This window comes from Stegastes partitus, unplaced genomic scaffold (assembly GCF_000690725.1).
Source record: "Stegastes partitus isolate 25-593 unplaced genomic scaffold, Stegastes_partitus-1.0.2 Scaffold2106, whole genome shotgun sequence".
NCBI lineage: Eukaryota > Metazoa > Chordata > Actinopteri > Pomacentridae > Stegastes > Stegastes partitus.
This window is the reverse complement of record NW_007579837.1, coordinates 1-12,334: the sequence shown is the minus strand read 5'-3', so window position 1 is coordinate 12,334 and position 12,334 is coordinate 1. Positions and strand designations below refer to the sequence as shown.

At 47.2% G+C, this 12,334-nt stretch overlaps 1 protein-coding gene across 1 annotated transcript in view; it reads left to right on the top strand.

The window, feature by feature from the left end:
* LOC103373960 (NHS-like protein 2) overlaps positions 1-12,326 on the top strand; it is a gene marked incomplete at both ends in the record, with an annotated part of 36,933 nt that extends 24,607 nt beyond the window's left edge. The window contains 3 exons of the mRNA XM_008303972.1: positions 8,539-8,721; positions 9,955-11,065; positions 11,174-12,326. Of these exons, the coding sequence (XP_008302194.1) occupies positions 8,539-8,721; positions 9,955-11,065; positions 11,174-12,326 (2,447 nt within the window). The remainder of the gene's footprint in view (positions 1-8,538; positions 8,722-9,954; positions 11,066-11,173) is intronic.
* Positions 12,327-12,334: the final 8 nt, after the last annotated feature.

The following is a 12,334-nucleotide window of genomic DNA, read 5'->3' as shown; positions in this document are numbered from 1 at the left end:
CAGGCAAAACAACCACTTTGAAGGCTGTGAGGTCAATTAATCACAGGAGCAATCAGTGCCGATCATGTTCGCAGAATAACCGATGATTGTCTGAAAGGTCGTCTGTGTTGAGGTTAATTACGACGAGCTGTCAGCGTGTCGGCTGCAGCCGCAGACTTCATGGCTTCAATATGAAACTTCACTGAAAACTAATCCAAAATTAAATCGATTAGCCCTCAAGATGAGCCCTTATTGGAAATGAACCGGCGTGCGGCGGCTGTTCAGATCTCCAGAATGCACCCGATTTCATCTCCAAATAACTTCTGTGGGAAAAGAGAAAACACTGGCGACGTTTAGCTGGAAATGTGCCGCTGAAAACATTTTCCTTCGGTGACATCTGCGTCGTTCTCGGGGGAGCAGTCGTCTCCGTGACAGCTGTAAAAGTGAGAGTCATGGGAAATTAGACTGAAGGGAAGTAAATCTGAAAGTTTGTCTCTTTGGAGGACACGTCGGTATTATTTGACTTGTTTCTCGCTGCTCGGAGTTGTTTAAGCGGGAGAGAAACACACTGGCTCCCTTTAAATCTGCACTCTGTCTGTCTGTCTGCTTCAAACTGTCCATTCATATGTACGATTAGATGCTAAAACAAATCAAATATTCCCTTGAATAAGCAGAAATCACCTCCGAAACACTAAAAAAGGCTCACGATTTCAACTTTGCAAGTAAATCCAAACAGGTTTCTGAAATAAATGTGAATTCTTTAGATTTTTTAAACGAAAAATCTGTGTTTGTCATAACGTCAAACATAAACCAGACAATTCTGAGCCTTGTTAGCATCATGAGAGTGTTAGCTGCTTCGCTACGCAGACATCTGTCCAAAAAAATCTGATTTTTTGCCGTTTTTGTCAACCTGCTGCATGTTAGGCTGCTTTTACATAAGAAGAGGCACAAAGCGGTGTATGTTTTGTGATGCAGTTAGCAAATTAGGAAAAACTTTTTAAATGATTCATGTAAACATCACTTTTGTTTTTCATAAAGCTGCCGGGAGTTCTCGCTCGTTGCCCTGATAGATGACGTCTGTGTGACTCATCGTTTCACTGATACTCGACGACCAAAGTTAGCCCGACCCACAGAGCAGCATTTAGAAGATCTTCTGACTAAAACCGTCTCCGTCCACTCGTAGGTTTACTGTAAACTGCACACAACAAACCGAGTCGGTCTCAAGAGACGCAGGAGTTGTGTATTTTTATAATCCCAGTGTGCATCACAGAATCTCCCTTCACATGAGTCACCATCTGACTCTGTCGTCCACAGCTCCAGTGTGGGCCCATAAACGATCCTACAATCTTCTGCTGGTCTCATTACCACGTCCAGTTCCTTCCAGGAGGGTCGGGTGACGAACGTGGAGCTCACAGAAATAACGAGTTGATCGTCAGAAACTTTTCTGGGACGTTTCACTTGTGTCTGTGCCTCCCTGTGTTCTCATGAAAGCTTCTTATACAGGTTCCTTGTTACGATTCTGCTGATTGTGTGTTATCAGAGCGTTTTACTGTGTTTTCTCACGAGGATATGAAGTGAACACCTGCTTCTAAATGGTTATATGCTAGATTATGTGTCCCTACATCACCTGAAGTATAGCGTAATGATTCTTTAAAGTTAAAACGAATGGTCGTCCTGTCATCAGGGAACACAGATTAGCTATAAAACTAAACTGTTCATCAGGCTCACACCACGTTAGCTGATTATTGACTACTATGATTAGGTTTAGGTGGTTACAACTACCATGTTTGATGTTCAGACTGTAGATAAAAGATGAATCCAGATGCTTTAAAACCTGCATTCTTTCAAACAGCCAGCAGGGGGCGACTCCTCTGGTTTGCAAAACTTAAAAACTGATCCAACTTCTCACTTGATTTATTCGCTAAGTACACTTTTTCCAATTGAGTTCATGGTCTTACTTACTAGTTTCAAGCCTCCTTTAAGACAGCACGGTGTTCATTTTGTAAATTATGACGCCATTTAGGATAAAACAGAAGACAGAACAGAGTATGTTTCAGCCTCTAGCGTATCACCATGAGTAACATCCTCAGGCAATGACGTCACCGTGGCTTCACCCATCTGTCATGCTTAAATGTTAGTATAATGATCATTTTAGGTCCACCTGAAACTTTAATCTCACTAGAAAACTCATGACATGGCAGCTGAACCCTGCAGAGGCTGGACTTCTAGCTACCAGTGGATGCACTGTGGATGATTATAAACCTTCTTCAGCTTGAGAACCACCAGCTAGCATCCTGACTTACACTCATTTGTCTTTTCTTTCGCGTATGTGTAGAAAAACATAAACACCGACACGTGCCGTAAGAGATTACAAGTCAAGATGCTGTAGTTAAAGTGCAGATGGATGACTGGAGCTGACCAGGTGAGACTGGATGAGAGGCTCCTGATTCGTTTCTTCTTCTCATGATGCACTTTGGAATATTTAACAGAGACTTAAGAGGAGATGAAGGTTCCCTCGGTTTGTGTGTTCGTGCCTGAAGTCGTAGCTCACAGGTTACACAGGACGGTGTCGACATGCTGTGGCTTCACACACACACACACACACACACACACACACACACAGATCCCCGTTTGACACGAGCTTTCGGGGTGAAAACGCCTCAGAAACAGGATTTGACGTCGAGAACATTTCCAGAACATTTTCTTCTTATGATCACATTCGCTATCGCCCTCGCCCATCTCTGGCAGTCATCTCTGCTTGTGTGCATCGTGTGTGTGTGTGTGTGTGTGTGTGTGTGTGTGTGTGCGCTGTCAGAGCTGTTAGTATGCTGCGGTCACCCTCAGCTACATCGTTCTGACACTCCTGCTTCCTCTCGGCTCGACCCGGCCTCCTCCTTGTTTACTCCGTGTGTGCGGCCCTCCTGCTTTTTGGCATAGCAACTGCTTCGTCACCGGGCGCCTCTCCCCTCCTTCTCCATCTATAGTTGAATATCCCTCTGCCTCCTTCTCCTCCCCTCTCACTCCCTCGCCCTCCTCACCCGCCGTGTAGAGGAGGAGAAGGTCAGGTGTAGCGATGCCGCCTGTGACGTCGCACTTCTCACTTTCTTCAGAGATGGAAACAGAGAGAGGAGAGGATTGTTCTGTGCTCCTTGTTGTCAGTAAAGAGGTTAAAACACATTTACACAGGTCGATTTTATCCATCATTACCCAATCAGGAGTAAACATCCTGCCTGTTTGGGACTATTTTTAGCGGTGGATGAATATACAGCTGGTGTTCGGAGGGTGTGTTTGAGCCACATGAACCGCTGAGGCCTCGTTAATAGCAATAAATGTGATGTTTTTAGATGAAGATGGAGCTCGGTAGCAGAAAGGAAAAAGATAAAACAGGTTCTGGACTTGTTTTTTGAATCATTATTAGTTTTGCTGGAAATAAAAAAAAAAAAACATAAAATATCTCCAGACTTATTCAACTTGTTACCGTGACACCCGCTCTCTCATCTCTCATCCCTCTCTTTCTTTCTTTCTTTCTTTCTCTGTAAACCAGCGAACAGGTAGCTTGCAGCCAGCTTCCTGTTGCCATGGTAACTCGCCACTCTTCCTCCTCCTCCTCCTCCTCCTTCTCCTGCAACCGAAAAAATAAATAAATAAAAAGAAAAATTTACGGCAGCAAAAGAATCGGAGAGGAAGCGAGTGAAAGAGGAAGGAGGGAGCGACGGAGGTGAAGCGATGACGGAGGGAGACACGGTGAAGGAGGCGGTGAATGGAGGAGAGCGAGGGAGCGTTTTGTCACAGCTCCTCCTCCTCCTCCTCCTCCCGCTTTCCCTCCTCGGTCTCTCCCATCCTGCACATCTCGCTCCAGCAATTTTCATGAATGACTTGAAGTGCTTTAGCCGGCGAAGGATGTGAATGCAGAGCAGGCTGACAGACAGACAGACAGACAGACAGACAGACAGACAGACAGACAGCATTCAGTTTGTCTTGATTAGTTCCATCGGTTTTATTTTGAGCGTCACAGGTGTGTCGTATTCAGGAGCTCTTACTGGAATCCTGAGTCGCACCAAGTGAGGAAATTGTGTCTCCTAACAGGTTTCTTGGCTGTAAACTGAAACACAAGCACAAAGTGACATTGCGAAGGACGAAGCCTGTGCACCGGCAGCTCGTTTCTTACTCTAAACAGACTAAATGACGGCGAGGCAGGCGGCGTGCAAACGTTTTGCTCGGCTTCTTAACGCGTTCAGACTTTCATCTGGTCAGGGTGTCGCCTGGACCTCGAAGCTGTCGTCAGAATGTCCCTTTAAATAAATTAGCATCTCTGAACCGTTGAGGATTTTTTTATTTAATTCTGCAAAAACAGTAAAATAATGCTGTTTACTAGTGCTGTACAGTATGTCATGTAGCATCTACAACAGTCACACTGCAGGAAGATTGATGTGACTTTTTTTTTTTTTTGCTGCTTGATGCCAAAAGAAGATTTACATAGTTCTCATTTTCCACGACTGATAGAAGATCGTAGATAGAAGATCATTTACACTGATTCGATGTGTGCAGCGAAATGAGTCAGGAACAAACAGGAGAGAAACACAGAACTAAATATATAATATTTATAGCATTTAAAATGTTCTGCCCATTGAGAACATTGAACAAAATCACTATTTCACTCTTTCAAACTAATATTTGTTTTGCTGGAGCTGTTGGAGAGGATTTACTTTTATTTTTCTTATACTGAGATGCTCTGGTTAGTACATTAGTATGAGTATAGTGTTTTGTTTATTTAAATGTGCAAGTGCAAAAAAAAATTATGTCTCTAAAATCAATAAATAATCCTAAAATTTGTTTGAAATGATGATCGCTTTCGCCATAATCGTGCAGCCCCAATCAGCTGTATGGGAATATTTAACCAAGAACAGGTTCTCTGAGTCTTGCAGCTTTTGCACACCACATGAGCAACACATCTAATTTGTTCGACCTTTTCGCTGAGCACCACAAAGCTCTGTGTGACAAGTGCAAAGCCACATCTTTATGCTATCCAAAGCACACAAGAAAAAAAAACAGTTTCGCTTCAATGTTGTTCCTTTTCCACGTAGATGAACTCACCACAGATTCATCATTCGAGGATGGTTCCTTCTGTCAGTATAGTTTTTATCTGGGGGGGAAATTCCTGCATCTGTTCATATCCCAGTACGTATATATATATATAAACAAAATATCGCTATGTCAGTTTTTTGTGCCGCCTTCACACGAAAAAAGAAAAAAGAACCTCAGAGCCTTAAATAGCCATTTTTTGAATGCAGCTCTGAATGTGTTGCGCAGCGAGTCGGAGGCTTGTGTGTGGATGTGGAGTTGAGCAGAGACAGATAAGCATTCGCGCTGCAGCCGCTCTGATCCTCTCGGCTTACCTGCAGCTCCGTCTACCAGGAACCTGACAGGAGGTGGAACTTTTCAGAACTGCAGCAAATCCCCTTGGCTCCGCATTGTCCCCTTTGTGGCGAACGGATCCGTTTGCCGGGCCGCAACCCGGATGGCTAATTGGATCAAACAAAGAGCACAAGTTGGCTCCAGAGTGAGCGTTGCAGCTAAAGTTCTGTCCTTCGTAGCTGTTAAATGCAAAATGTAGCTTCAACAAAACAGACAAAATGGTGAGAAAATAAATTGTCGGGACAATCAGCTTCAGCAGCTGGAAGAGAAAAGTTGGTTTATTCAGGGACACGCTTCCTAAAAACTTTAATTCAACATTTTCTTAGTCGTCAATCTTCGGTTTCCCACCATTGTCCCTCTGGAGACAGACCTGTGAGGACACTCCTAACTCATGCCTCACTTTCTCGTGTCCTTGCTGGTTCTGTCAGAAATGTGAGCACCTTCCCTTACGTATGAGGCGCCAGAAAGTTTATAGACTGTGTCCTTAAAAAAAAAAAAGTCTAAATCCTACCAAACATAAATTTGGCAGCTGTCTGAGTCGCCTCCTCGTTCGGTGAGAAGCGCTTTGATGCTGCTGTCCTGTTTTTAAAGCTCCCTGAAAGTCCAGTTATTTCAAAACGCGGAGCAGCTACGTGTACCGTCGCTGTTTTACTGTCGTTTGGGGTGTTAAAGCTGGACCATGTGCTCCAGAACTGGGTCTCTAACAGCATCTGTCTGAAAGCGAGCAGGAGTCCGGTGACACCGTGGCCGTGCTGGAGGCACATTATGACGAACGACTCGTCGCCTTTTCAGTCTGGTGAAGTCGGACGGTTGAAGTAACGTTATTTATGGCTCGGTGAGGCTGATTTGGAGCTCTGAAAGACGGGCAGGCACTCGTGTGTGTGCTACGTGTTTGCAGCCCAAAGACTGGAGGATGCAGAATTACATCAGAATTAAAGAGGCAGACAGAGCAGCGGGAAGTAGGTGAATGCGTGACAGCCGGATAGGAAGTCGTATTTAGCTCCGCTCAGTGGCTGAGTCATAGCTTCGTCTCTGCTGGACTTTTATTTATCCGTGCACAGGAGGGAATAGCCGTTGGATGGCACTCGGGGAATGAGCTAAGTAGACAGATTGTTGGAAAAATAGACACAAGACAAATGAGTGAAGTGAGCAGACTGTTGGCGAGAAGACAAACAGCCGCCTCAGTCCACGAGTGAAGCAGAGAAACATCCCCAAAGAGAGACAGAAACAATCCAGATGAAACCAAATGATCCTGATCACTCAGCCAGGGTTGATAGGTCGTCGATGCTTCACTGATTTAATGATCACGTAGCCACGGCGTGAGATTTCCAAAATTCGTTTTCTGTAAAAGCCCATCACCAGCTGAAGTGTCGCCATCCTCCCGTTTCCATCATTAGTTTGGTGATTTGCAGAGAAGAAGACCTCCAGACGGCTTCGTTTGTCTTAATGATGTGTTGAACCGCAGAAGCTCAACGTTTCTTGCTTCTCCCTGAGTTTTGTTCTGGAAACGCAGCGAGAACTGTTTAATTAATCTGAACTTTTTGACGTTCTTTAGATATTTTGTCCGTTAACACTCTTTGGTTGCTCAGCTGCTTGTTCATTTCTCAAATGTGCAAAAGAGACGCAGAAACGAAATGGAAGGAGGTCGAATCATCCGCAAACCTGCAAAGAGGCAACAAGTTAGCAGCTGCAGGCAGATGTTGAACGTCTGCGTTTTTGGAGACTTCATGTTTCTACACTTTCCATCCATCGTCACATCGATTTAAAGTCTGCAAAACTCACAGTTATCGAATTTGCTTCACTCACGAGGAAGCAAAGCAGCAGATTTGTATTCCGCTAAACGCCGCATTGTTCCTTTAACTCGGTTTGTTTTGGCGCTGCTCGTGCAACGCCGATCCACTTCTTCATCGATTCGGCTTCATTTTATTCATTTTGCTGTTTTGACTCATTGATTTTTTTATTTTTCCGCCTCCCACTCCCACAAGACGGAGCAGCGCCGTTCTGTTGTAGGACATAAATTTTAGCAGCAGACTGCATCCAATGTGACTGTTGCCATAAAACAAGGCTGATGGCTTAATAGGAGGCTGACTGAGTTATGCAGATGGGAGAGAAACGGCGCTGCATGTCATTGAGATAATCAAGTAGGAACCTGCTGCCTCCGGTGACTCACTGGATCCACGTCTGCACAGACGAGAGGACGGAGAGCAGCAGGTTTCTGGGTAGCATCTGCCGTAAGTCGCCTTGGATCAGGATGTGAAACGTAAACATGAAGGATTATATGAAAATATGAAGCTGAGGCTGTTCAATCTTGACTTTGTTTGGCTCAGGAGAACTCCAAGTGTTCGCAAAATCTCAACAAACTTGAGGCGACTTTGAGCAACGTTGCCTCAAGAAACGGTGAAGCGTAATGTCTTCAGCATCGTATTATTCAAATTATAAATGTGTCTCACCCGTTGAATTTTAGAGTAAACACTAATTATCTTTATTTCCTGGTGGCCAGTGTTCCTGATTTCAACCACAGAGATGAAGCAACGTGCTGCTTTTTACAATCTGCAGGAGATGTTGAATTGTAATGACAGCAGCTTGAATGGAGTTTGTCACGACTTAGCTGCTTACAAATTGTAGAAATGCGCGTTTGGCTGAAATTATCACCAGAACTTTTATACTAAAGGAAGTTATTTTTCCACGCCAGGCCTGTGTTTGCTTTGCTGACCGTGCCTCTGGGTATTTTTAGAGAATTTGTCATACCTGCTTTAAAAAAAAGAATTTAAATGTTGTGGACAAGTTTTGTTTTAGATTATCCAACAAATAGGGCTTTTGCAAGTTTGTTTATCTGTTAAGGTAAAAGGAAGAAAACAGAAGCCCTTATCCCAGATGTGACTTCTGTGCATGTTATTTAAATGCAAATGCACCGCCATGTTAGACTGTCTGTCAGGACAAATGCATTTATATAAATATGCTGAGTTCAACAAAAGCAGTAAATCATGTTTGTCCTAACCGACTTAAAAGATTCCGAATCAGACGACGTTTGCAGAATCAAAACGTTCTCAGTCAGGATCTACTGCTTTATCTCCACCACCTAATTGGATTCACGGTGAACGAGCTTCCTGCTGCTGACCTCCCTGCTCCCTGTCTCTCCTCCAGGTGAAGGGGGAGGAGTGAAATTCCACGGCGTCGACCTCCTCCAGCACTCCCCGTCCCCTTCCCCCTTTCCTGGGGACCCCTTCCCCCACCAGCCCCACTCCCTGGAGCCCGTCACCGACACCCCCCACCAGGCCCTGCCGCTGAGGAAGACGCACTCTGACCTCGACACAACCTTACCTACAGGTGTGTTCACGGCCTTCAGACAAAGACACAAAAGATGGGAATGAAAGGATGGGGTTGTTTGAGAGTGAAGTTCCTCCACTCATTAACTCCTCTGAAGTCAGCGGGAATCGTTCTTGAGCTTTTTTTTTGGCTTTAATTTTACTTCACAAGCTCATTTTATTGTTCCTATTTCTTTGAAAAGCTTGGAATAAGACAGGAACGATGCTTCAGATGGCGTAAAAACACAAGATCATTTCTTTTAGCGACGTTAGATTAGCTGCTTACAAACCTGTTTGACTTCAAATGAGGTCACTGTGTCAGGAAAGCATGTTAATCATTTCTCTTTCTGCTTTCCACCAGCCAAGTCTTTAGTCTAAAGAAGCTCAGAGATTAATGTCGGGTTAATCATTCCTTCTCTCCCAGTGAAGGACAGCGTTGGCAGCAGTCAGGATCTTTTCAAGCCTAATTGGTTTATTTTTAACAACAATCAGTTTGGAGGCTTCATGTAAACAGTTAATGAGGCCTTAATTGGTGGCAGATGAGAAAAAGCAGAGCTCGTGAACGCGTCACACATCTGACGTTTTAAACAGCGGCTTTGGGATAGGACGGAAAATTAGTTACGTTTGCTCCGCCGCCGTGATGCAGTTATTTTATAATCTGATGATGAAACTAGATTCATTGCAGACGAGATGTTCTGTCGTGTTGCGAAGCAGCACAGCGTCTAATGCACCTCAGACTTCCTGAACTTCTTTACACAAGATCCATTAACGAAGCTGTGGCTGTGCATTAGAGGACGTTAATGGAAAAAGGTTTTTATGCTTTGAGGAGTTTTGTGCTTCACAAGATGGAAACACATTTTCTGAATAAGCTCTGACAACATTTAATTTACATAATTTATCAGCTGTTTATTTCATTGTGTTCGACTCTCTGAGCAGCGTGATGCCTGTCCGATACCAGCTGACATGAAAGAATAATTACAGCTTTAATGCATTTTTAGTAACTCCTGAAGATTTCTCTCTCAATTTCTCTTTTTTTTAACTTCTCAACACCATGCAGCCTCATTTATTGACTTCAAACCAGTTAATATAAACAAACCTGATTCATATTTTTTATTTTTTGAACGTTTCCAAAGTTCACTTTTTGGATATGAACTAGAGACAGACAGGAGCTGTTCTCCTTTACTGCTCACTGTCAGTCCATTTTGGATCTAATTGTTTCCGTCGTGTTAATTCTCCTTCCTCTTCTCCTCCACAGATAACAGTTTGGGGCAGCGGGCCCCGGACCATCTCCACCCAGGAACTATGGACCACTCTGGGCTGCTGTGCTCAAACACGCCCTCCGCCTCCTGGAACGGACCCAAGGGCTCCACCTTTTCTCCCGGAGCGTGGAACGAGCCTTACAATTACAGCATGAACAAAGGCCCAGCGGTCCCGCCCAAGCAGCACACCATCATCGGTGGCTCGGGAGGCGGGACGCAGGACGGGGTGATGCTGGTGGGCTCGGGACAGTCGGTGAGCTCGCACTCCAGCTCCTTCACGTCGGTGACGGACCCCTCCGGGAGGACGGGGAACAACGTGCCAGGGATTTCGCTGGCGGCGGCGATGATGGGGAAGCGGAGCGAGACAGAAGGAGCTGCAGCCGACGGAGGGAGGGGAGGAGGCGGGGGAGTCGGGGAGGTGGGGAGAGGCCGGGAGAGGTCGGCACGTTCTTTAGCAGCTCAGAACGCCTTCAAGTTCCGGGAGCGTTCCCTTTCCACGCCCACAGATTCTGGCTCCTTCTGCTTTGCGGAGGGCGTCATCGGCCAGACGGACGGTCACATCACATCTGCAGGGAACGGAAACACGATGGCAGCAAACCACCACCAGGAGCACCACAACTTTCTGGGTCTGGGTGAGAACTACGCCCTCTTATACCCGAGAGGCAGCTCCGAGGACAGCACCAGCACCGCCGACACCATCTCCGTCACAGCCTCAGACTACAGCACGGAGGGGCGTTTGCGCCTGCGCTCCCGCTCCATCTCGCTCAAGAAATCCAAGCGCAAGCCGCCGCCTCCTGTGAGGAGCGTCTCCCTCATGAAAAACCTCGGAGAAGCCGAGGGGAGAATCCACCACGAGGGCAGTCTTTACCGAGATGGCCGGCCGAAGAGCCTGCACATCCCCAGGGACCACTTCCCAGACTTCCAGCCAGATTTCCTTCTGCCCAGCTCGTCATCTAAACCCAGCGTTGTTGAGCGGGAGCTGGGCCACGGAGGGAATGACGGACCTCCGAGTCTGGAGGTCCAGGCGCCAGACAGGGAGGCAGAGACAGAGATGACCTTCCCCACTCACTGGCAGCTGGGGGAGTGGAAGAGCAATGACCCCTACAGGTAGACACGGGGATGTCTGGGGCTTGTTGGCTCGACTGAGTTGTCTGTACAAGTTTGGCATAAAAGTAAATGCAGTGAGGTTTCATCTCTTCTTCTTCTCTTCTCCAGGTCTCTGTCTGGCTCCAGCACAGCAACAGGTACCACGGTGATTGAATGTATGAAGGTCAGAGGAAGCTCCGAGTCCCTTCTCGACTCTCCATCCACCTCCAGAGCCACGTCGCCCTCGCAGCTCTCCATGGAGACCGACATCAAGGCGTCGTCGCCCTTCAAACCTCCAGGACTCATGTCCCCGTCTAGTGGCTACTCCAGTCAGTCCGAGACTCCCACCCCAACCGTTCCTCTCAGTCAGGTGGCCGGCACAGTCGGGACGACCGGGTGTAAGATGCGTCCCAAGATCCCAGAGAGGAAATCATCGCTACCATCACCCAAGGACCCGGCGGCGAGGTCGAGGTTGTCCTTTGAAATGCCCGGGAATGCACATCTGGAGCTGTCTTCAATCAAGCCAAAGCAAAAGGCCAGCAGGCGGCACTCTGACACCTCAACGGCAGCGAAGCCGGGAAAAATCAGTCCCAGTTCGTCGCAGGCGTTGCCTATGGTTACCCAGAACGAGCTGAAGACTGTTCGGCTCCGCTCGGTTTCTCGTGGCGACCTGGAGGACTGTCCTGACGGAGCCTCTGACACCATCGAAGAAGAACAGCACGGCCGAGACCTTGGCGACAACCCCAGCCCACCTCCCACTCTACCAAAACCCAAACCGCCTGTTGCCGTCAAGCCTCCTCTGCCCAAACGGCCCATAAACCTCCTCCTCAAGTCCCCCTCTCCCTCCTCCACCTCCCCCCACGCCCTCGAGTCTCCCCCTGCCTCACCTGTGGACCGGCCGGTGCCTTTAGGCAACATCTACAAAGTCATGAAAAAGCCGAAACCCAAAAAACCTCCACCGCAAGCTCCAACGAACCCGGCCGTTCTCCCAGAACTAAACTCTGCCCCACAGACTGCATACGACCACCCCTTCCTCCCCCACTCCCAGTCCCTCTTCGACCTCCCTCCTCTCCCGGACCCCCAGCCTCTCCTGGAAGACCCGGTGCTGGAGCCTGAATTTGACGTCGACGCAGAGATCCGTCTTGGGCCTGAGGACGGAGGCTCCCTGCCTTCTCCCTGCAGCAGCCAGGAGGCTCCGGAGCTCCAGGACAAGAGCAAGACCCTCCCCTCAAGGATGACAATCTCCTGCCTGGCAGAGCTGTCAGACAAAAAGAAACCCAAGGTGAGGAC